The sequence below is a fragment of the Prunus persica genome, chromosome G1, assembly GCF_000346465.2.
Source record: "Prunus persica cultivar Lovell chromosome G1, Prunus_persica_NCBIv2, whole genome shotgun sequence".
NCBI classification, from domain to species: domain Eukaryota; kingdom Viridiplantae; phylum Streptophyta; class Magnoliopsida; order Rosales; family Rosaceae; genus Prunus; species Prunus persica.
In genome coordinates, this window is record NC_034009.1 from 23,742,921 (window position 1) to 23,765,321 (window position 22,401).

At 34.8% G+C, this 22,401-nt stretch overlaps 3 protein-coding genes across 6 annotated transcripts; 2 read left to right on the forward strand and 1 right to left on the reverse strand.

The window, feature by feature from the left end:
• On the forward strand, positions 6,716-11,560 carry LOC18791211 (agamous-like MADS-box protein AGL9 homolog). Its single transcript, XM_007223746.2, has 8 exons — positions 6,716-7,210; positions 9,265-9,343; positions 9,667-9,734; positions 9,828-9,927; positions 10,162-10,203; positions 10,331-10,372; positions 10,821-10,951; positions 11,205-11,560. The coding sequence occupies exons 1-8, from the start codon at positions 7,026-7,028 to the stop codon at positions 11,278-11,280; spliced, it is 723 nt and encodes a 240-aa protein (XP_007223808.1). The 5' UTR covers positions 6,716-7,025; the 3' UTR covers positions 11,281-11,560.
• On the forward strand, positions 15,281-18,181 carry LOC18790223. Of its 4 annotated transcripts, XM_020553979.1 has the most exons (4): positions 15,281-16,058; positions 16,187-16,204; positions 17,386-17,465; positions 17,729-18,181. In XM_020553979.1, exons 1-3 carry the CDS (start codon positions 15,662-15,664, stop codon positions 17,433-17,435), a joined length of 465 nt encoding a protein of 154 aa, XP_020409568.1. In that variant the 5' UTR covers positions 15,281-15,661; the 3' UTR covers positions 17,436-17,465; positions 17,729-18,181. The 4 variants fall into 4 exon arrangements, with proteins under 4 accessions (XP_020409568.1, XP_020409570.1, XP_020409569.1 ...); XM_020553981.1 differs by lacking the exon at positions 17,386-17,465 and having other exon boundaries at positions 15,282-16,058; XM_020553980.1 differs by lacking the exon at positions 16,187-16,204 and having other exon boundaries at positions 15,282-16,058.
• LOC18790196 lies at positions 20,907-21,459 on the reverse strand. Its single transcript, XM_007225813.2, has one exon. It carries the CDS (start codon positions 21,365-21,367, stop codon positions 21,158-21,160), a length of 210 nt encoding a protein of 69 aa, XP_007225875.1. The 5' UTR covers positions 21,368-21,459; the 3' UTR covers positions 20,907-21,157.

Here is a 22,401-nt window from a genome sequence, read left to right on the forward strand (position 1 = left end):
GATTATAAAGTAAAATGAAAGTGAGAATGGAGTGAGGATGAGATTGAGAGATAGAGAGGGGATGAGAGGGAAGGATGGGAGGGAGGACAAACAAAAGTGAAAACAATTTCAAATAGATTTCAGTTTTTAGTTTTCGTTTTTGTTACTCCTCCCTCTTATCCTCCCCTCTCATCTTCCCTCTCAATCTCATCTCCACTCTCATTCTCACTTCCATTCTCCCTCTTTTTTCCTCTATACTCTAGCATAAAAAATAAAAAATAAAAACTAAAATTGAAATAATTATCAAACAAGTCTCTTTGATTATCAGTGTAAGAAGATAACACGTTTTGCTTTCCCAAATAATTGACATAATTTAATGGGGGATATTTGGGTCGCTGTTGGCTTACTGCTCTGCTCTGTCCATTCGTGGTGGTTGAAGATGACCTAAAGTAGACAAAAGGCAAACCAAATTAAGTTACTTTCCTTTTCATAAGTGAAGACCTCCAGTTCGTTAACCCTAAACTGCAATGGCCCCTCCTTTGCAAAGGCCCATTACCGCACATGCTCCCCTCACACAACATTGCTTTCTTCACAATTATTAATATTATTATGATGGAGATATCAAATTAACCTAATTGTGGTTCTAAATTAATCTCCAAATTAACCACCACATGAATCATGATGAGACGATCAAACATGATGTTTATTTTTTGGATTTATAATTATAAGTAGGTTAGTTCATATGTTAATTTACAGCTTTGGGCAGCATGCACTTCCAAAAAAGATACTAGCTAGTCTTGCTGCCTTCTCTAGTAGCCACAGTTTTGTCTTGCTTATGAACCATCAAATTTGTGGAGGAAAAAGGGAAAGTCTTTTTGGAAATTAGGGTTTTTGATGTTGAAAAATCACTAATTTTCCAAGATTGATTAATCACACACGAGTTGCCTCAAAGCAAAAGGGAGAGTTTGGGTTTCATATATGTATCTTTGTGTTGTGTTTTTTTTGTAGATAAGATTAGGGTTGCAAGCCATGTGCATACATTATAAGTCGTTAGTGTCTCCACATTGAGTAGTTTTTGAGATGGTTATGCCTTCTAAGATGAAGTTACTAGGTTAATTAAGTAAATGATTATGCCTAATTAACCCATCTTCTAGTACATAGCTCGTGTCCTTAGCCGGCCAATTACCTAACATGGATTTGACTAATCACACACAAAACAAGTTATTGTTATTGGAATTTCTTGTTAGGCTTTAGTTTGAATATTGGATTCTCAATAAATTCTCCAAATTTAACAAAATGGAAAACTAATGATTACTAACACGCTCATTTTTATAGTTAGCCATATGTTATAATTAGTCGAACACATTAGTCGGTCAATTTTGACCAACTTAAGAGTGGGTGACTGGTCCTAACACGCTCATTTTTCTTCTTTTTCTTTTTGAAGTGATGATATGATAACATTCTTAAACAGATGCAAAAGCCAAGCATATAGTTCGTTCTTTATTTCTTCCTTGTTGCTTTTACCAACGCTTGTTGATCACAAGAGCAAAGAAAGACTCAAAGATAAAGAGACTTTGAATTATTAATGGGTGCACTGAGAGACAAAAAAAAGAATAGTGACGTCTTTGAAAGGAGAGTAAAAAAAAAACGGGCAGCAAAGAAACTGGATCAGTGTTTTTGAAAATGAAGATGAATTAGAAGAGGAACCCACTTGAGACGTGACTTCCTTAAAGACATGTGCCCAAATGGGAAAGAGGTCCACGTATCATTCTGGTTGACGTTGATGGTGTTCGCCCTAAAATGGAAATAAATCTGACAGGTGGGGGCCCACTCTCTGTTCAACCGTGTCCATTGGATTTCCTCCTCCTCCTCCTTTTTATCAAATGTGCTTGCTGGTCCCCACCCTCCACCGCATTCAGAGCTTCATAAAACCCTAGATTGTGAATTATAATTGAAAGTGACAAGATTTACAATCTTACACACATACAAGCTATCAAGCTAAGCTGGCTGTGACATCAAATTCCTTTATCGACTACTATTCTAGGCCTCAGACATGCTTTCTAATCTGGGCATTGAAAATCTGACCATTTTTTCTGTGCTTTGCTCCCTCATTTTCAAAGGGAAAAAATGTCAAGAGTGTGGATAAGAGCATAGTGTAGGTTTGGTTTAATGAGAAGTACAAGAGTGTAGGTTTTTGATTTAGAAATGACTGAAGATATCTTAATATCAAGTTTTAAAGTCGATTTGAATATAAAACGATTCGTAAACATGTCGAGTTAGCCTTAAGTATATTCTGCGACGATAATTGATAGTTCGAATTAAGGCTGGAAACGACATGTTCAGATTATTAGGCATGAACCCGAAAGCCCTAGTGCAAGCAAAACACAAAACTGTGAGTATAAGTCATGATTTTCACCAAAGAAGCAAAAGCATACATGAGGAGTAACATCGGAAGCATACTTTTTTCGACCATCACCACATTCTTAAAAACCCTTTTTTCATGATTTCATCAAACCAAGCCCATTACAAATGTACCACATCACAAACTGGAGAGCAACCAATTTGGTTATATATAAAAATCCAATGAGGGTTATGAAATGGAAATTATTCCAAAATTGACAACACAAAGAGCCCCCGTGGGCTGCTGATGAACAACTGCTAGCAGCTACAGATGTTGATTTCTTTTTTCTTTTTCTCACGTACGAGTTCTGCGTTTTTTTTTTTTTGGGCCTAAAATAAAAAAGAAGGAAAAAAAAAAACAGAAACAGAAAAGCTAGCTAGCTAGGTAGCCATCTGTGTTTAGTGGTCCACTAGGATTGATGATGGGAGAGGTGAATATGAAGGCACGATGGTGGTGGTGGTGGTCGGTGGTCACAATCAAATAGTTGTGATCCAAATGCCTCTGTCACTTTCTGTTCCATTTTTTTATCCTTGGCTGCGTTTCCATGTTTTATAACTGGAGACGGTAATTTTAAATATGCTGTAAAAGAGTAGAATTCTTAGATTTTTTTTAAACACTTTCCATCATGGTGTACGGAGATAAAGGACATAGACCATACCTTCAGAAAATAATAAGGTATTATTTCCATCATTCAATGTCATTTAGGTGAAACCCAGAAACCCAGAAACCCAGTTGATTGGCTAAATTCAAAACTTTACCCTACCTTCCAAATCCTGTAGCATTGGACCACTCTACAGTGTTTAAAACGCATCGTTTAGAATTTGGGGTACTTCAGTTGGTCTTCATTTTGTCTCAACTCACTGCTTGATATATTATCGGCCCCCACCACACCAATGTTTCTGAGTTGGATTCTAGCTACTTATCTTCTTTTATCTTTGCCTCAAATGCATCAAAATTTAAACCCTGATTCAATCATATCATAGCTGTCGGATATGCAACATGTATAAGAAATGTTCATGGTAAAATCTAACTCAAATATGAGGTGAAAATTAATTTTGTATGCATTGTATCAGCCTTCTCGTCTACTTTCATATTATAACAAGTGTACAAGTTATACTACATAGCCATACTCCAATATGATTCTATAATTTCTCGTACGCTAGAATAACAAAAAATTCCTGAATTGAAATGTTTAATCATAAAACCGGCTGACTCCACATCCACTTCAAGTTTGACGTATACATTCTTTTATGTCAAGTAAGATTTCAGATTATTAAGATATGTATTTAAGATTAAGACATAAATCAATTTAAATGGTCGCTTGCTTGTTTGATATGACTTCTTGGAGTTCACTTTAGAATAGATATGCATTGCAAATATGTAAAGATATAAAATTGTAAAACATTTCACATATTTACAAGTCGACTTTTTCAGTACATGCATGATGGCCATGTTCACGAAAAAGGTACAGTTATATCTAATGGAGTTTGACCTGAAAAAAGTGGAAGCACAAAGACACTTTGTGCTCCAACCTTAAAATTTGTAAGATAAGAACAAACTTAGTTTCATATAGTTTACTTCTTTTTTATTTTTATTTTACTTTTTTGCTGTCTGACCAAACACGAATTTTCCTTTTTGGTTTCTAATCTTAGTTTCTAATATTGGTTTGTTCTCATAGGAGAAATTCACAACTCAATTAGCCAAGACAAGGTTCAAACCCTAGCCCCCCAATAGGTTACTATATACATTGTTATACGGATGTTACAATAATGTAACGTTCAAATGTATTTGGACTAATTAAATATATCTCTAATTAAAAATTACACAACTCAACTCGTTTCATACAATAATTTCGAGTTATTATGACATATTAACTTATTATTCAATTTTATCAGTAACACTTTTCAATAACGAATTTGGAATTTCTTTTAAATTTATGGCATGTTTAGTTATATCTGAAATGAGAATTTGAATTATTCTGATTGTTTACTTACACATAAAAATGTTAAAATTACGTGAGTTTTACGTTGAAACTTTATTCTTGTTATTCAATTCTATGAGTGGCACTTTCAAACACCAATTGGGAATTTCTTTGAAACTTAATTTTTCTGAAAACCTGGACCAATACATATTCTAACCTACTTCGCAATCCGCCACCAAATTAAATAGTGGACTGACTCGAATTCTTAGTACTATCAAAAAGAGATGACTATTAGAATACCAAATATAATTATGAAAACACCATAGCTTTGCAAAATCATAAAACTGTTTATTTTGTGAGCTTTGGAAAAAGATTGAAATAAAAAGTTGGATTTGTGACGGGTCGATCACCATTATTAATTAGTAGGACACCAACTTAAACTTATGCCATGGACCACTAATTAATTAGGGCCATGTGAATTTGCACTTTTCTTTATCCAAAAATGTTTCACTATCTTTTTTTCTTTTTCTTTTTGAGGACATTTCCTATTGAGGTGGGCGAGATCACACTAAGCTCACACACACAGTATGAATGCTAGGATTCGAATTCAGGACCTTGTTTGGAGAAATAATTACTCCAAAAATGTTTCACTGCCTTTTAATTATTCTTTAACGAATTGCAAAATTAAATTAATACTTTATCTCTAGATATTTTTCAGTGATGGATATATTGTATAGCATGTGCTAAGGTAACTAAAATGTACGAAATTCTTGTAATTAATTAAGAAGAAAAAAAACAACTACATCTAACAATTTGCCGGCACCGGACAAGGACGTGAATGATGAGACATTGGTTGGTTTGGCCTTCCCTATTTTGAACAAATTCTTCACTGATAACTTACCAATATATACTTTCCATTATCAACATATATGATCACTTGCTCTCTTAGACTTAATTTCTAGATAACTTAAACTACCACCTTATAAAAATAAAAATAAAAAACTCAAACAACTGAATGCTCACACGGTAATTAAGTTGGCGACAATACCTATACATTAAGATCATAAAACATGAATTGGTATATTCCCGTGATGCCGATTTAATAATTGAGAGTGAAATCTGAAAAGAAAACAAAAAATAACTAATCGGGAAAAAAGTTGGTTGGGTTGAATATGGTTAGACATTAAACATCTGGTTTTGCTTTTACTTGTAAATCATTGTGTACTTTGCGTCACTCCTTACGCAAAACCTTGCTTCAGCCACCTTCTTTCTTTGATCCACAAGTCCTCTCCTTAAATCCCTTCTTTTATGTATAAAATTTCCTCTCACTTCTGTTTCTAAAAATTGTACAAGATTTTTCACATGGAAATGTCCTTGCAGGGATTAATTTGTCTACCTCCTAATTAATAATTAAACGTTTCGCTGTTTACTTTGTCTTTATATATTCTTAGGACACACTTGTATTTGGTAAGTGGCAAACCTCAAATCACTAAACCATGTTTTAATTAGCACACAACACACTCGAAAACCCAGATCTTAAGGTCTAATCGAAGTAGAACCATCGTTTTATTTGGAGCAATGTTTCGACTCCATGCATGTCTAGGCAGTTTGGGTAAACATGTTTTATTTCTTAAAATAATGATTATTTCACTTTCTAAGCAGAAAAGAAAACAACATATGTAAATTTGAACTAATTGGTTTCAACTTATATAAACACACAGGCGAACAAAAAAACTATAGCATATCAAAACATGTTTAACTTGAGGTTAGAAATATTGAATCTCTAGATGTTGCTGTAACCTACCACTTAATCCAGTAAAAACCAGCAGCCTTAAAGAAGATGTACAAAATTAATGGAGTAATTTTAGCAACTGAAAAATTAAGACACACACTAACACTACCACGGTGTTTTTCTTTTAGTACAAAAGATCAAGTCAATATCATTTTTCACTCGGTTAGATTCCCGTTCGCATGGCTTATTATTTTTCTTAATTAATAAAAATGGCAAATAAGGTGAATGAGCCAATGAGGGTAGGGACAAAAAGGAGGGGTATTTAGGTAAAAGGAGGGGACATACCAAGGCTCACCTTCTTAAGGTTAGGTCACATGATTGCCCGAGGCCGAAAATGGTCAGGTGGATATCAGACGTTGTTGGGTTCATCTTTCGACACGTAGTATCCCTTGGGACCTTTGCATTGATTGCCAGTTGCCAGCCAAGCCAAAGCCATCATCAACTCCTCCTCCTCCTCCTCCCATTTTAAGGTTTTCTCCCATTTCGCTCGCTTTTCCCCTATTGGTCTAAGTCACCTGCTCCTCACGTGCCCAACAGTCCTCTCCTTAGCACCGTCGGATCCACACATCAGATCTTTCCCTGTCACTTGGTACTATTTATTATTTAATTTGATTCCTTCTGCTTAGACTGTCTTTATCATTGTTAGCTTAATTAGCCACTCTCTTAACCCTAAGCAAAACCAGAGGACCTGGTAATGGTTTTAAGGACCTGGAAACAATAATATCAGAGAGGGCTTGAGGCAATAGAAACAGAAAAATAGAAAAATAGAAAAGAAAAAAATTAAAATATATATAAAAGAGGCAGGCAGCTTAGCTTTGTTTCCTCGGTTGTTCTTGTTCTTGTTTGCTGTGGTATAGTGAGGAAGGGAAATAAATAATAATAATAAGAAGAAGAAGAAGAAGAAAATTAAATAGTTTTGGAGAGAGAGAGAGATGGGGAGGGGGAGAGTGGAGCTGAAGAGGATTGAGAACAAGATCAACAGGCAGGTGACCTTTGCGAAGCGAAGGAACGGGCTTTTGAAGAAAGCCTACGAGCTTTCCGTTCTTTGCGAGGCTGAGGTTGCTCTCATCATCTTCTCCAATAGAGGAAAGCTGTACGAGTTTTGCAGTAGCTCAAGGTATTTTTTTTTTTAAATTTATTTTGTTTTCACCAAAACAACTAAACCCGCTTTTTTCCACGCTCCAATTTTATACAAATCAGGCAATCTCTCTCTTCACCGCACTTTTGTTTCTCCCTTTGCTTCTCTTATAAAACGAAAATCAATTAATTCATTAATTTATTAATCAATTCGTTTCTTTCTTCTATATATCATCTGTTTCTGTTAAGCTGTCTGCTCTTTTAGATCTCCAACGCGTTGCCTTGGGTGGCCGTTTTTTGCTGTTTTCAGTTCTCGTCGTGGTCATCTGCTAGCTAGCGTTTTGGCCAAAGCTCCCTCGTGAAGATTTTGTTGTGTTTTGCTTTTGTGCTTTTCTTGAATTTTCGTGGTGTTTTTTTTTTTTTTTTTTTTGATTTTTATTGCCGCTTTGGTGAATGTCTCGGTGTTTTTAGCAGGTTGAGTGTTTCTGCGTTGGCATTGCTGTTAGATCTGCAACTGGAAAAAATGAAAACGCCATCAAAAGAAGATACATAGATATAGAGAGATAGATCTCTCTCTCTCTCATCTACTGTTTCATTTCTTAACACTCTTAATTGCTAGTTATACCTAGCTTCTCTATCTCTCTATCTCTCTCTCTCTCTCTCTCTCTCTCTCTCTCTCTCTCTCTCTCTGTGAAAGTGCGTTTTGGTTTTCCCAAAGCCCTTCCTCGCCTTTTTCTCTCTTAATTTGCTCTCCCTTCCTTTCATTCAATTATCTCTCAATTTTTGCCATCATGAAAGCGATCTGGTCGATCCAAAGCATTTCAAGCTTAATTATTCTCAGGTTTTCGGTTTCCTTTTCTTCTTCATCATGGTGGCTCTTTTTCGATTTTCAGCTCTCACTTCACTTTCTTCCCGGAGGAGGAGTCAAGGCTCATACTTTCAGATGAACTAACCTGCAATTTGATCCAACAACTCTGCGATTCACAGGATCGCTCCTTCTCTCTCTCTCTCTCTAAGAGCCTAGCTCAATTGATTAGCTAGGGTTTTGTTTTACCTTATTTTCTCTCCTTTTTTGGTTACAAAAATTTACTATGATTTTTCTCCTTCTTATTCTCTTCTGCTCCTGCAAATCTTTTGTTGTTTTATTTAATTATTCTTCTTTTTCTCGGGGTCTTGTACGATTAAGCATTCAGACTCCCAGGTTTATCTGTTGTTCGACTGGATATTTGAGGCGAGCAATTTTTAAAATTGCCAAAAAAGCAAATGATTAAATTACCCGGTTTCTTCAGTTCCTCATTTTGGTCCTTTAAATATACAAGTTTTCCTTCATTTTCCATTGGATTAAATCCAGCCTTCTGTCTTTCTCTCTGAAAGACAGACGCAGATGTTTTTCAATCACATTTAGTACTATCTGCTTCAGATGACTTTAGGGTTTTCTTGTTCACTGTTTGTGATCTGACTTCTTCTTGTCAAGAATAACTTGCTTTCAAGTATAGTACTTTTAATTTAAGAGCTTTTTGCCAGTGATCTATCTAATCTCAGTAAAATATCTCTCTATTTTTACCAAATTATACATCTTTGCTTTTGTTATATTCTGTTTCTCATATAAATTGCAAAATCTAACAGGCTTTGCTTTTGTTTTTTGGTTAACTGTATCTAAGATAATGGTGAAGTAAATCCATCTTAGATCCTGTACGTACCAACTGAATTATAATATTTGTTTAAATTTATTTATAGATTTATGTTTAAAGTTATGAGATATGAAATTAATTGAAAATTAAGCTGGAGAGTATTTTATTTATTTATTATATAAGGTTTAAAGGTTTTATAGTGAAGATATAGGCTCTCATAAATATTCATCTCATTCAGGATTCAGCTAACAATAAATTAAAATGACAAGGTATTTCGTACTTTGTTTGCTTTTTATATATGTTTTAATTATTTGTTTAATGAATATCTCACTCTCCCAGGCTTGTGATATCTCTGTATTTTATTCCCTAATCCATCATTCACACTTGGTATTTTGTACGCCCTTGTAATTAATTAAGTTCCAAAGGAAGATTTTACATGTTTCTTTGTGTTACTATTATACAGCATGCTCAAAACTCTTGAGAGGTACCAGAAGTGCAACTATGGAGCACCAGAGACAAATGTATCTGCAAGGGAGGCCTTGGTAATACAGTGTTATTATTTAATTAGTCGCGATGGAATTATGCTTAGTACTGTACATAATAAAGAATATTGATGGGAAACAAAAATAAACAACTGAAAAATATTATGACAATGGGTTTTAATAATTAAACTTATGGAGAGAATTTGTTGATGGTATCACTCCCTCTCAGTTTATTCCTTCAAATGTCAAACAATTCTTAATCTTAATCCAACCAAGAAATCTTATATTGTTGTGTCTCATGGGGAAATATTTTGAATTCGAATCTTTCACCCAATTTATCTTTGAGCTGAATACATCTTATCTTACTGCTGCTCTGATCGTAGGAATTGAGTAGCCAGCAGGAGTATTTGAAGCTCAAGGCACGTTATGAAGCCCTACAACGAAACCAAAGGTTATTGTCCTTCCTATCTTCCGTTATACAAAATTGTTTGAAAGACTAAAAATTAGGTTTTACCAAATATGACATTTCTTGTTACTACCTTAGGAATCTTCTTGGAGAAGATCTTGGCCCTTTAAGCAGCAAAGAGCTTGAATCACTTGAAAGGCAGCTGGATATGTCTCTGAAGCAGATCAGATCGACACGGGTACCCAACCTGACCACCTTACCATTTGTATACTGTACATCTAGTGTGTAATTCTCAACAATTCCCTGCATGCTTAAGGGTTTTTAGCATTTTATGCTCATGGTTGGATTTTCCAAGTATACTTCTCAGCTGACTGTGAATAAAAAACTAATCTGATTTTCCAAATTTCCTCCAAGTAAAACCTGCATGACTTAAAACAATATATCTGTAACTTAGTATATTCTTACTTTACAGACCCAATGCATGCTGGATCAGCTCACAGATCTTCAGCGAAAGGTACGTATGAGGACACATCTATCGTTATGTATTTCGTGTTGAGTTTATTTTACTTCCATTTCAACCAAAAAAGAAAAATGTATAATTTTCCAGTATATTTATTCAATGGTTTTTTATTGGCGCACAGGAGCACATGCTAAATGAAGCAAATAAGACCCTGAAACAAAGGGTAGGCAATGTTTCCAGCCATTCTAGTTTTAAATGATTATGAATAGAAAATATAATTCCCAAGTGCAGCACTTACTTTTTTCATAATCTTGAATTATTTAGGATGGTATGCAAAGTGTTCATGCTTTTGTTTTACCTCTAAATCTATTGCCCCCTCCCCTAAAACGACATGACTTGTTTAGGGTTGTACTATTGCTTCTCTCTCTCTCTCTCTCTCTCTCACACACACAAACACACACACACACACACACACACACACACACACATCAAAAACGACATCTGACCAAATTAATTGGTTTTCCATTCTGTTAGGCTTCACCTTGATTTTATATTTCATAATACTTACTTTTACTGATTAAGATATTGTAGAATATCTAGAACAGTTCATATATATGCTTAGCAAAAATTTCAGATAGTTATTGACTACGTGACTTTATTATGGTTTGCAGTTGTTTGAGGGATACCATGTAAATTCACTCCAAATGAATCCAAATGCTGACGAGTACGGCCGGCAACAAACTCAAGCTCATGGCGATGGCTTCTTCCATCCCTTAGACTGCGAGCCGACGTTACAGATTGGGTATGTACTAGTTATGGATTTATGATAAGCCCTCTAAATTACATGAGGAAGCCATTCATCTGGCCTATAGATATATAGGAACCAAAACTGCTGATCAGAGAAAACCTACTTTCAAAATAATGACAGTTGAATTGGTGGGGGGAATTAGGAAGGATTCTTGATATTAAACAAGACCTGAAATTTCAAAGCGCATGGATGAATCTTTTCATTGAGTCATCTTTCTCATCAAATGTATTTGTTAATAATTTTGCAGATACCAGAACGATCCAATATCAGTGGTCACAGCAGGTCCAAGCGTGAGTAATTACATGGCAGGATGGTTGCCATGATAATAGAAAGTGTGTATGGAGAGCAGCCAGCCATGAATGGTGATGCATATTTTCTTTTGATAAGAAGAGACAGTATGTTCCTTTATGTTTCTTCTTCTTTTTTTTCTTTTTTTAAATTTGACCAAAAAAGGACCATATTGTAATTGTATGGACTTATGCCATAACTCTGGACCTGAAGAGTTGTGTGTGCATGCTCTCAAGCAACTGTGCTTTCTTTCTTTTAGCTTCGCAAGCTTTGCTTTGGAATTAATAATATATCTTTCTAATATTAGACTCTGTATGATTTTGGTGTGTGTAATGTATGCCTTGCGGCCCTTGGCCATCTTATCTACAATATTGTAAGGTAGGCATTTTTCTAAGTTGCCCTGTGCATGGCCAAATAACCAGCTTCTGTAATTGAGGGGTTATGTTGACGGGCTTAATCCAACAGTTCAACAATAACTCTACATTAGATTTGACAGCAATTAAGGACCTTTATTATAACTTCTCATTCTAGTCTCTTTGAATTTTGCTAAACAAGATCAGCTAGGCTATAAACAACACGGGCCAACGGCCCAAGAAGCTAAATACTTCTAGTTGTGGAGGCCCACGAGGCCTATTCCCTCAATGTTGAAGATCATGAGGGTTGTCTAATTTCGAAAGCAAAAGAGAAAGGGACAGTTGGTTGCATTTGTTGCTTGTGGGATTTAAATAAAGAAACAACACTTTGAACCACCAATTGATATTTATTTCCTTGGACTTACAAGAAAAACATGGTGATGTATTAGGCGTAGAGGGATTCTCTCTCTCTCTCTCTCTCTGTATATAGACAACAAGGAATATATGTGAATCAAGAATGGTTTGGGTTTTGCTTCAATCTTCAAAACTCTAAATTGTCCCATGTCATGGTTTCTAGCTCCGCTACAAGACGACGAGCTTGCAATGTCATAATATTGCATACATTTACAGGTGGCATATATTCATATCCAAGAAGATGCATGAAAATCCATTATTGTTTAAATATTAGCACGTGAGACACAACAAAAACGTTTCACATCAAAGCTATAACTTTTCAATGCCTTGAAGAAGACAATGGAACAAATTTGTCAATCTATGCGGGCCTAACGTGAGCGTGAAATCGGGGAAGGAGGATCATGTCGGGAATATAACCAAACTTCTCATTTCAAACTACAAATTAATTATTCATCATTCAAGGTAAAACTTTATAGGAATTATATTAAGGGAGATTTATTATTATATTAAATATAAGAATTTAAATTATATAATATAAAAAATATATGAAATTGATTTTTAAAATACACTTAAAATTTATTTATAACAGAATAAAGAAGCTTTAAATTTTTTATAAATTATAAAATTATTTTTCTTAAAATAAGTCTAACCCCAAAACCTCATTAAAAAAAAACCTAAAACACTCAATAGAGCATCAAAGTAATTTAATAATCAAAAATTAAATTCAATAGGGCCAGTTGTTATTTTTTGGGTTTGTTTATAGAAATTAAATAGTGTAGAATTTATCTATATCACTAATGTTAAGAATGGGTATATAACTAAATATCTCTTATATTAATTCTTCCTAGCTAGGTTTTAGAGTTTAATTAGTCAATTAGTTTTAATGAATTGTTGAATTAGAGAATAATAAATTAAGTAGTTGGTGCTACTTGGTAGGTAGGTGGTATTGTGGTAGGAACACTTGCGGACCTAAGAATTTTTTAGCGGATATGCAATTTTGAAAGACTAAAAGTTTTATTAAAAAAATTATATTAAAAAAAGACATATCATGAATCGGTTTGAATTACCTTCAAACTTACTTTGAAAGCTTGATCAATACAAAATTTCTTCCTTGACACAAGACTTAATTGATGAATCAGTTTTTATAAAAGACTTAGAGTTCTTTCAAAATAAAAAATAAAAATTTTAAAAAAAGGAAAAACACAGACATGGTGATGAGGATGTAAAACAAGTTATGAATTTTCTGATCTTTTATAAAGAATTGGTGGTTGTGACGTAAGGAACTCTTTCTTAAAAATAAACAAAGTCACTTCATTTGACCCCAAAAAAAGAAGAAGTAAAATATCCCTATTACGAAAGGAATTCCTTTTCCGTCTACAGCGCGGTTAATTATTATTCTTTTTTTCCCCTAATCCAAAATGACGTCATTTTGGCAAAAGATTTTACAACTATAAATAAAAAAATAAAAAATAAAAAGCTCACGTTGCACACAGCGAATAGCATAGAGCAGTGCAGCAAATGAGGGTTCAAAGAGGACTTTTATCGAATAGGTGGCGTGCGCCTGAGCGAAGGGGCAACATTATAAAAGTATAACCTATTAAATAATATATAGAAGACAAAAATGTCAGCAACTAATTAATTCATTAATTCATTATTCATACAAGCAAGAACACAAAATTAATATAATAGTTTTCTCTATTTCATGACAATAAAAGCCTTTGACTAGTTTTCTCATAGAAACTCTATGACAAAATGTAATGGAAGTAATTCTTTTAGCTATAGTAGGAAGAAAAGGAAAGGTAGTGATATGAAAGTTTTTCCAAAAAATCTAAAAATAGTTGATCACATGTTTATCAACTCAGAATTGATGCATAACGTAATTAGTCCAAGGTAAAGTTTCTAATGTTTTCAAAAAGAAAAAAATAGTTTCTAATATCAACTAACATTAATTTCACACTAATCGGGGAAAATTTTATTGTGTTTACACTTTTGCCTTTGCAAAGATTTGCAAGTTAACCTCTTAGCTAGCAGAGGTGGGCTAAATCTAATTTTGAGTTGAAAGACAAGAAAAGTCACTTAGGCTAGCCCAAGTTAATACCTTGCTAGGTCAGCCTCTGGCTTCTACTTGCAGCGTTTTCTCCAACGAGGAGAAGTGCATCTGCACCTCCTTATGACTTTGTAGGTCTGTCACTGAGTAAGAAGTCAAAATTAACATCTATGCTACGAGTAATTACCGAAATACGATCATATGGTATAACTCATCTACGTGACATAAGTGAATATAGACACTATATCCTAAAAACGAGAAATCTCAACTCTGTCATCTATCTAAATTATAACTCTGTCTACGTGTTTCAATACCATACAACCATTTCTCCCACTCCAATTGGGATAAACCAATCTTCCCATCAGAAGATATTCAAGAACATGTGTTTTATAACCTATTCGAACATGACAAGTCTAATTATTTGTTAGATTCTTCTACTATGCTACCTTCTCTTGGGATAAGCTAAAATAATGAATCACGACAAGGCATCGTCGATGACCATCAACTGTTAAATATTCAATATTTTCAGGGCCTGCAAATGCCACGTCTCTGGATCAACTCAATTATATCTGTCTCCAACCCCTTGCATTCAACCAAATCTAACACGTTCTGATTAAAAGATTTCTCCAATTATTGGTGAATTACCTCATAATCCTAATTTCATTAGCTTGCCTAATAATGAGTAAAACAATTAATTTCTCGATAATTTCAGCAAACTCACACCTCATAAAAACAGATTATTTGTTTGTCACAATTTTACAAGACTATTTATGTATTAATTAGTATGTAATTATAAATGTCTCCTAATTAAGCATCATCCAGCTAAAAACAATTTGACCGACCTTACGCATTTTCACAAATTCTATCAATTTTTAGGGTTTTTCCTGTAAATTAATTATAAAAAATATTTTACTTTTGCGCCGAATATAAATTTTCTTTTTTTCTTTTTTAAAAAAAAGGAAGAAGTAAAGAATAATATTCTTGACCCAAAAAAAGAAAAGAATAATATTTGTTTTTTTTTATTTGCCAAAAAAGAATAATAATATTTAGAGGCGGTTGTTTGTGGGAGAAGATAAGGTCCCACGTCATCTGGTTCCCGCCCACTCATCACTGACTGCACTTCCACTGCAATCCACATCGCGTGTGCCACATGCGCACAGCTTACGTGTCTTCCTATCCAAACTTCTTTTTGATCTCGTTTTTTGTTTTTGTATATTTTATTTCCGGATAAACCGCGCAATGAGCTTCCATTTATAGCCGACTTTTCTTTTTCCCGTTGTCTGTTTTTTCTTTTCCTACGAACCAAACAGAAGATTTCCGAGAGAGAGAAAAGAAAAGAAGAGAAAATCGGCTCTCAGAGATCTTGATAAACAAACAAACCTCGGCCTCTCAAAACTCACCACTTGTATTTTAATTATTACCAAGGTCAAGAAGAAAAGAGACCAATCCGATCACACCAACGCTGTAGATAGACTTCTCCAATTTCTTTTATCCATTTGCCTCGTTTCTAGCAATATTCAGGAATTTCGATTTTCTCTCAAAGAATTTTAGGTTTTAAACATTGTTGACCTCAATACCCTAATTTTCTCGGGCTAAAAAAAGATGATGCGAAGGCAAGACCAGCAAGACCAGCAATCGAGGGTTTTCTACGAGCTATCGGCTCTGGTTCTCAACCTCCTCCGATCTCCTCCCACGCCGATTCAGTTCTCCGATCACTCACCGGTGGTGCCCTCCTCGTCGCCGTCTTCGTCGAGGCGGCCGCCGGCGGCGGCGACGCAGATTTCGCCAGCGGGGTTCGCCTCGCTGATGCTGGGGATTTCGATGGCTCTGATGCTCTGTGGATCGGTGACTTTCTTCATTGGTTTCATATTGATGCCTTGGGTTCTCGGATTGGTTATGGTCTTCTACGTGGCTGGCATCGTCTCCAGCCTCTCTGTTTTGGGAAAGTCGATTCTTTGTTACGCGTCGGCTCCGTCATCACCGCGAAAGGAGATTCCTGGTAAAGATTATAGCTTTTGCTTTTAATTATCTGTTTATTGATAGTAATTAATGTTTGTTTTGTCCTTTTCCTGGACCTGGAGTAATCTGTGTCTGGTTCCATGGTTTATGGATTTTCTTTGCTGTCAGGAATCTTGGTATTAAAAGGTTTGTCTGTTTTTCTTATTGATTATATCATTTGTTTCCATTTGCTTCTTGAAAAGAACCAGGAAAACATGTATTTAAGATTAAATTTTTTAGTCAGAACAGAAAGTGGTAATATTTGGAATTATAATCAAATCAGTTAACATTTATTTGGTATCGACCGACTAAATTTGATCAGAATTAGAATAGCTCGTGATTGAGAAGAACTAAACAAATATATTTGCCATCATGTAAGTAACACCAACTAGAACTTTAGCCTTACATTTTTGAGAGCACCGATCCATGTGTTGCATATGGCTCACCAAATAAAACTTTAGTATTCGGCCTTGCCCTTGGATCTGCACTTCTTCATTGGAATTGTTTATTGTTATGATATTTTTCCAAAGGAAAAGTAAGGATGAAGCAATTTTGTTTTCTTTCTTTTCTTCATGTATTCTTGATGCTTCTAATAGTCAGTAATAGTGGAGGTTTTGGATGGATTCTTTGGGGTTCTCATCTGTGTAGGGTTGTAGACATGAAGCAGACTCAAAATTAGAAATAAAGCAATTGCGATGTAATGAATTTTGAAATTGCAATTACTTTCTATAATTGTTTCTTTTCCTAAATTCAATAATTATTGATGTGCTTGGCCAAAGTACCATGATTTGCACACATTTAACGTGCCACCTCTTTATTTTTCCTTATTTCCACTTTGATTGCCGCCACATATTATGTATCTTATATGCAAAATCTCATTGTCGAAAAACTTCAAAATTTTGTTTTTCCTCTTGAAAGTGAAGAAAAATGAGTTGGGCATGTTTGTTTTATGTTTGATTGAATATTTGTCAAATTTCTTATATATCATGATGTGGGGTTCCTTTTCCTTTGTGTGTAACTAGGAATAGTTTTTCCTTTATATTTCTGATCTGTTAATTTGGGTGTCCTACAATCTTGAAGTTCCTAGAACAGAAACAAACTGGAAGGTTTTGTTTTACTGTGTGAGGCTGCTCAGGAAGATAAACACTTCTGTTCAATATGCTACTGGGATATATGCCAAAAGTGCTGGTTTGACATTTGAGATTTGACATTTGAGTGGATTGAGAGAACAAATTCTTAGATTAGATTAAGTTAGAACTCTGCTTGGATCGAAAGTAGCTCCAATTAGATGAGCATTAAGAGTTCTGGCTTGTTGATGTGATGCTTAGGTATTGAAAGTGATATATGGCGGATAATTAGTTGGGGATATATTCTCTGATCAAGTCAATCCAGGAAAGATGCTGGGAAGGTAAGGCCTGTAATCACATGTTTGACATATATTTGTTTCTGGGCCATCATCCCTGATCTTTCTCTTAGTCAATCAGATGCATTTTCCCCTGCCACAAGATTAATAGTGTACTTGGGGTATCTGTCCTTCCGTTCCTTATGCACAGGAAGTATTGTTTGCTGTCTTGGTTGGTACTTCTAGTGGGAAATTTCATTTAAAATGTAAAGTAATCATGCTGGGAAGATTGTTTAATAACCATCTGTATATATTTTCTATTGCTGCAGCATGGAAGTTATTGTGAAGAAGAGGAGGGTGGTTCAAGAGAGTGGAAATGTTCATTGAAGGAGGATGGAGCAGCACAAATGTCCTGGTGAGGCTGCATATAGCGATGTATAGCCGAAATTAATCGAGAGGGCTTCTTGAAGTGTTGATGCATGAACAGTAGATAAAATGTTTATTAATGTTCTACTGAATATGTGGAAGTGGCTTCTAATAGTGAATTGTTGAAGGATGATGTTAAAGTACTTCCATCCAATGAATTCCTACTTTCGAGGAGATGGAGGGGATGTTGCTTGCTAAGCCTCTTTTACTTCTATTTTGCTGTTGTTCCGTACATATCATATCTCTTGTTCTCAAATTTGTAAAAGTTATATAGCTCAGCTGGTTACATTATTCATTTGTGCTTTTCTTAACCAAAATAAGAAATGGAGTGAGGTCTATGTCACGCTGTTATTTTATTTTTCGTTGGAGGTCATTTTTATGATAAAATAGAAAAAAGTTATTAATGTGAAAGCACAATTTTTTATGTTGTGCTTTTTCTTAGAGCATTCACAATCATGCTCCTTATTTTTGTAGTTAAAATTTGGCTAAAAACACTATAAAACTATTTCAGGAGCTCTTTATAAAATTTCAACTCCAACTTTGCTCCATGGTTTAGTGAATCATAAATTATTATTATTTTTTAAAGTTTAGCATAAATGCTCCATCTTCATATGAAATTTTTAAAAAAAATTAAAATTTAGCAATAAATAAATACTTAAAATAACATTAAAGTAAAACAACATTTAATTATAGGGAGTCATTGGAAGTTCTTTCTCTCTCATATTTAGGAGCGCTTTTAGAGATTTCTCTTTTTAGGAGTTGGATAGACAGTATAGTTGGAGGTGAATTGTTTACGTTCTCCCTAAATTTTATCTAAAAAGATAGTTTATAAAGTTGATTGTGGATGCTCATCATCTTTTCGAATGTCCCAGTTATTTTTCATTTCCTTTCCCTTATCGAAAGAAACACTGTGGTACAGGGTCTTGATTTTAGGTTTTTCAACGAATAGGTTGGTAATTGGCTTTTGGGGTAGGGATGGGAATTGTTGATGTCCTGATCTCAACGTGCTCTTTTTTCATTTTTGTTTCTAATTTCAAACGAACGGATGTGGATGGCTTCACTTTCAGGGCCAGCAAAGCAACCCATCCACGTGGGGATGAAAAGGCATGGGATTGATTCTCTAGAAATCGTCGTCCCATAACCAATTATTTTGGTCAAATGTCGTTTTTGATGAGAGAGAGAGAGAGAGAGAGAGAGAGAGAGAGGCAATAGTACAACTCTAAACAAGTCATGTCGGGGGGTGGGGGGGTGGGGGGGTGGCGGCATTAGAATTAGAGGTAAAACACCAGCATGAACACTCTGCATACCATCCTAAATAATTCAAGATGATGATGTAACTTAAAGAAAAATTGATTGTTTGGCAAGTGGAAGCAAAAGCGTGCAGCGATGTTCAACTGTGTGAAAAAGTCAGTTGAGTGAAGTGGAGTACCAAATGGAGGATAAAATTGCGTAGGAAATTGTCAAAAAATATTAAGTAGATGACATCAAACTATGCTAGGTGTTTTAAAGATATTTGGAGCGTTCTCTGTCTACATATATCAAGCATGTCTGACTGAATTATATATGATTGGCTTCTTTACCCTACAATAGTTGGAACATCTCATTGGCCATTGGGTCAATTGAGCTTAAGTACGAGGGAAAGAGGCAAATAGTGTTGTACGTGCCAAAAGTGTTTGTGGGCTTCTGGAGAACATTGCGATGCTTCAGATTTTTTGCAGGCTATATTTTAGTTGCAATGTGTTGCTTTTTTTTTTTTTGTTTGAAAAGTTGCAATGTGTTGTTTGTTGGTTAAAAAAGGCTAGTTTGGGCTCAATGCTAACGTTTTCTCTATATGCATTAGGCGTGTCATTACTAGTGTTTTACTTTTCTAGTAGGAAGAGAAGATGAATGATTAGGTAATGTGACGATGGTGTTGCACTCGTTGGTCTTATGTTGGTAGAGCATTAAGGCAAACAATAGCAATGTAATTACGATCAGGAGTTGTCAATTGGGAATTAGAAAAAATATGTGTTTGGAAAAAGAAGAGAATTCCAATGAGGAGTTGTCAACTAGGAACTTAAGATTAGGAGAGGATTTGATTCAAGTCTTGGCCTTTGGTCTATTATGAGACGCATTTGACAAGTTGTTTGAGTTGAGTGTATTTGAAAGTTTGTTCAAATAAGTTGTTTGTTCTTGAGAGAGATTGGTTGTCCCTTGAATCAAATCTCTTTCGGTTGTTTATAACCTTTTTAGTTCCTTGGTTTTGTACGCTTGGCAAAGGAGTGTTCTGATTAAGTACCGATTTTTTTCTTAATTCTCATGATTTAGCTGGTGTAAGCAAGTTGGCGCGACTAATCTTCACGGTTCAAATCACATTTAATGCGGTTGTCATGCCTTCCTTATGCAGTTTGACTTACCATCAGTTGTCGAGGTCAACTTTGGGTTCAAAATTGGATGTTCACGCCTTTAACCAAATAAAAGCAACGGTCTTTTGGGATTAGCTAAAAATCTTTAAATAAACAAATCCTCTGATCTTTGTTTATTTAACCCAATAATTTCTTTTTCAGAATCAATTATGAAACGCTATGTATTGACAGAAACCTTGATTTTCCTTTTAGTTCATAAATTAACATTATCTGTTAAATTTATGAGTTTTAAGAAAAGAAATGAACTTGTTATTTTGGAGGATTCAATCATTATTTGTTTTTAACAGCCATTTAATTTGGCTTTATAGACATTAATTGATTTCTATAATCTTAATCGAACATACTTTATCCGATGACTCCTTGTCTTTTCTGGTTGACCAATCGTTGGCCAATGTTTCTTTAACATCCAGTGCTGTCTGATGGGCTTTTGGGCCTTTGGACATGAATTTGTTAAGTTTATGCTGGTTTTTTTGACAATTGGGCTTTAATTGACTAACCACAAAATCGGCCCATTCATGGTAGAAATTTTTATTTTTTTTTTCTTTGGGGGGTCTGAATTTGATGGTAGAAATTGAGTTGTGCTAATTTTGGTACAAACAAGTGTTTTGTTTTTCCACGCTATACATAATATGTATAGCGACACTTATGAACAAAAGTGCTTTCTAGTACATAAACATTTTCGAACTAGCAATAAATTATAAAACACAATTTCTATTTTGATAAACATAAAATATGATCCCATTGATTAAACATTATTTGTTTCATTGCTTCATCTTCTGAAAAACTAGAATTCCAGAGTGTTGAAAACAAACAAAACAATCTGAACAAGTCAAAGCAGTAGTAAAATCCTGTCAAACAAACATTAAAAAAATGAAAATGGGAAAGCAAATCTTAAAACCAAATCGGTAGCTAAATAGGCATATGGTCTCATCCAGTGTAGATGTGAACGCCAATAGCGATGAGGAAGATGGTGAGGAGGCCAAAGAAGATGATGGTGTGGACGAGGATGGAAATCCCACTGGTATGCATGCTCCCGAACTCCACCACTCTTCCCCTCCCAGGGAGCTGGAACAACAGCCCTGGACTTAGCAGCACGAACAGCACCACTGCTATCACTACCGGCCCCCAATCCGCCATTGTTATCTTCTTCTTCTTACTTCTTTCGTTTACTTCTCTGTGTTTGTGTTTTGACTGTCACCAAGATTTTCTGTGTGCCCTTGTTTTAAAAGGGAAGGAAGAAAAGAATCAAAGAGTAATTGAGCAACTGAAGAAAGGAATGTTCAAAAGAAGGAGAATCAGTGTGGAAGAAGAAATCTTCTGCCAGCTTATCTTTATATATATATATTTAGCAAAATGCTTAATATAAGACCTCAATTTTTTCTTCCAACTTTTGTTTATTTCTTAAAGATTGATTGAGGTGGGTGCCTTGTGGAGGATGCTAATTAGACACATGGCAATGGAGCAACGTCATGAACAAAACCCTTTTAACAGGTGTGCTATATGATCTTCCTCCTTAATCCTTTTGATTATGACACCCTAATATCATGTACAAGTTAATCATATTCTTTACTCTTAATAATTCCTTGTCTTCACTCACAAGTCTCTTCTTCTTCAGTGTTCACTGAACAAATAAAGAACCAATTATAGCCCTCAAAATTCCTGCAGAGTTCCAATCAGGCCCTTCTTTTTTTTTTTCTTTTGCTCTCTTCCTCCGTTCCAGAGCACCCAATTCTAACTACTTTTGACCCAAATATGAAATTATAAAATACTATGATAATATGATTATGTGGCACATCTTTTACACGTGTCTTATATTTGCCTTTATTTACTAGTTAGGGATATGTAAATCAATATTTGGCATTATATATATAGATGGGTAATTTCTGAAACTATGAGATGAGAAGAATATCGTCATTCAGCAAGTTCTGCAACATTCACATGATGTAGGCTATTGGACACTCTGTTTTAATTGAAACAATATTGAACCTACATTTTCGAATTTGTATTAATTTGTTGTGCTCATCCAATCCAATCCAACTTTATGAAAAACTAGTGGTTGGTTATGGATCATCATCAAGATTTCCAGATTGTCTGCAATTGATTGTGTTCAAGTAATTGACTAGGGTGATTCTCTAACTCTCTTTCATCACAGTGTTGCTTTTACCTCAGTA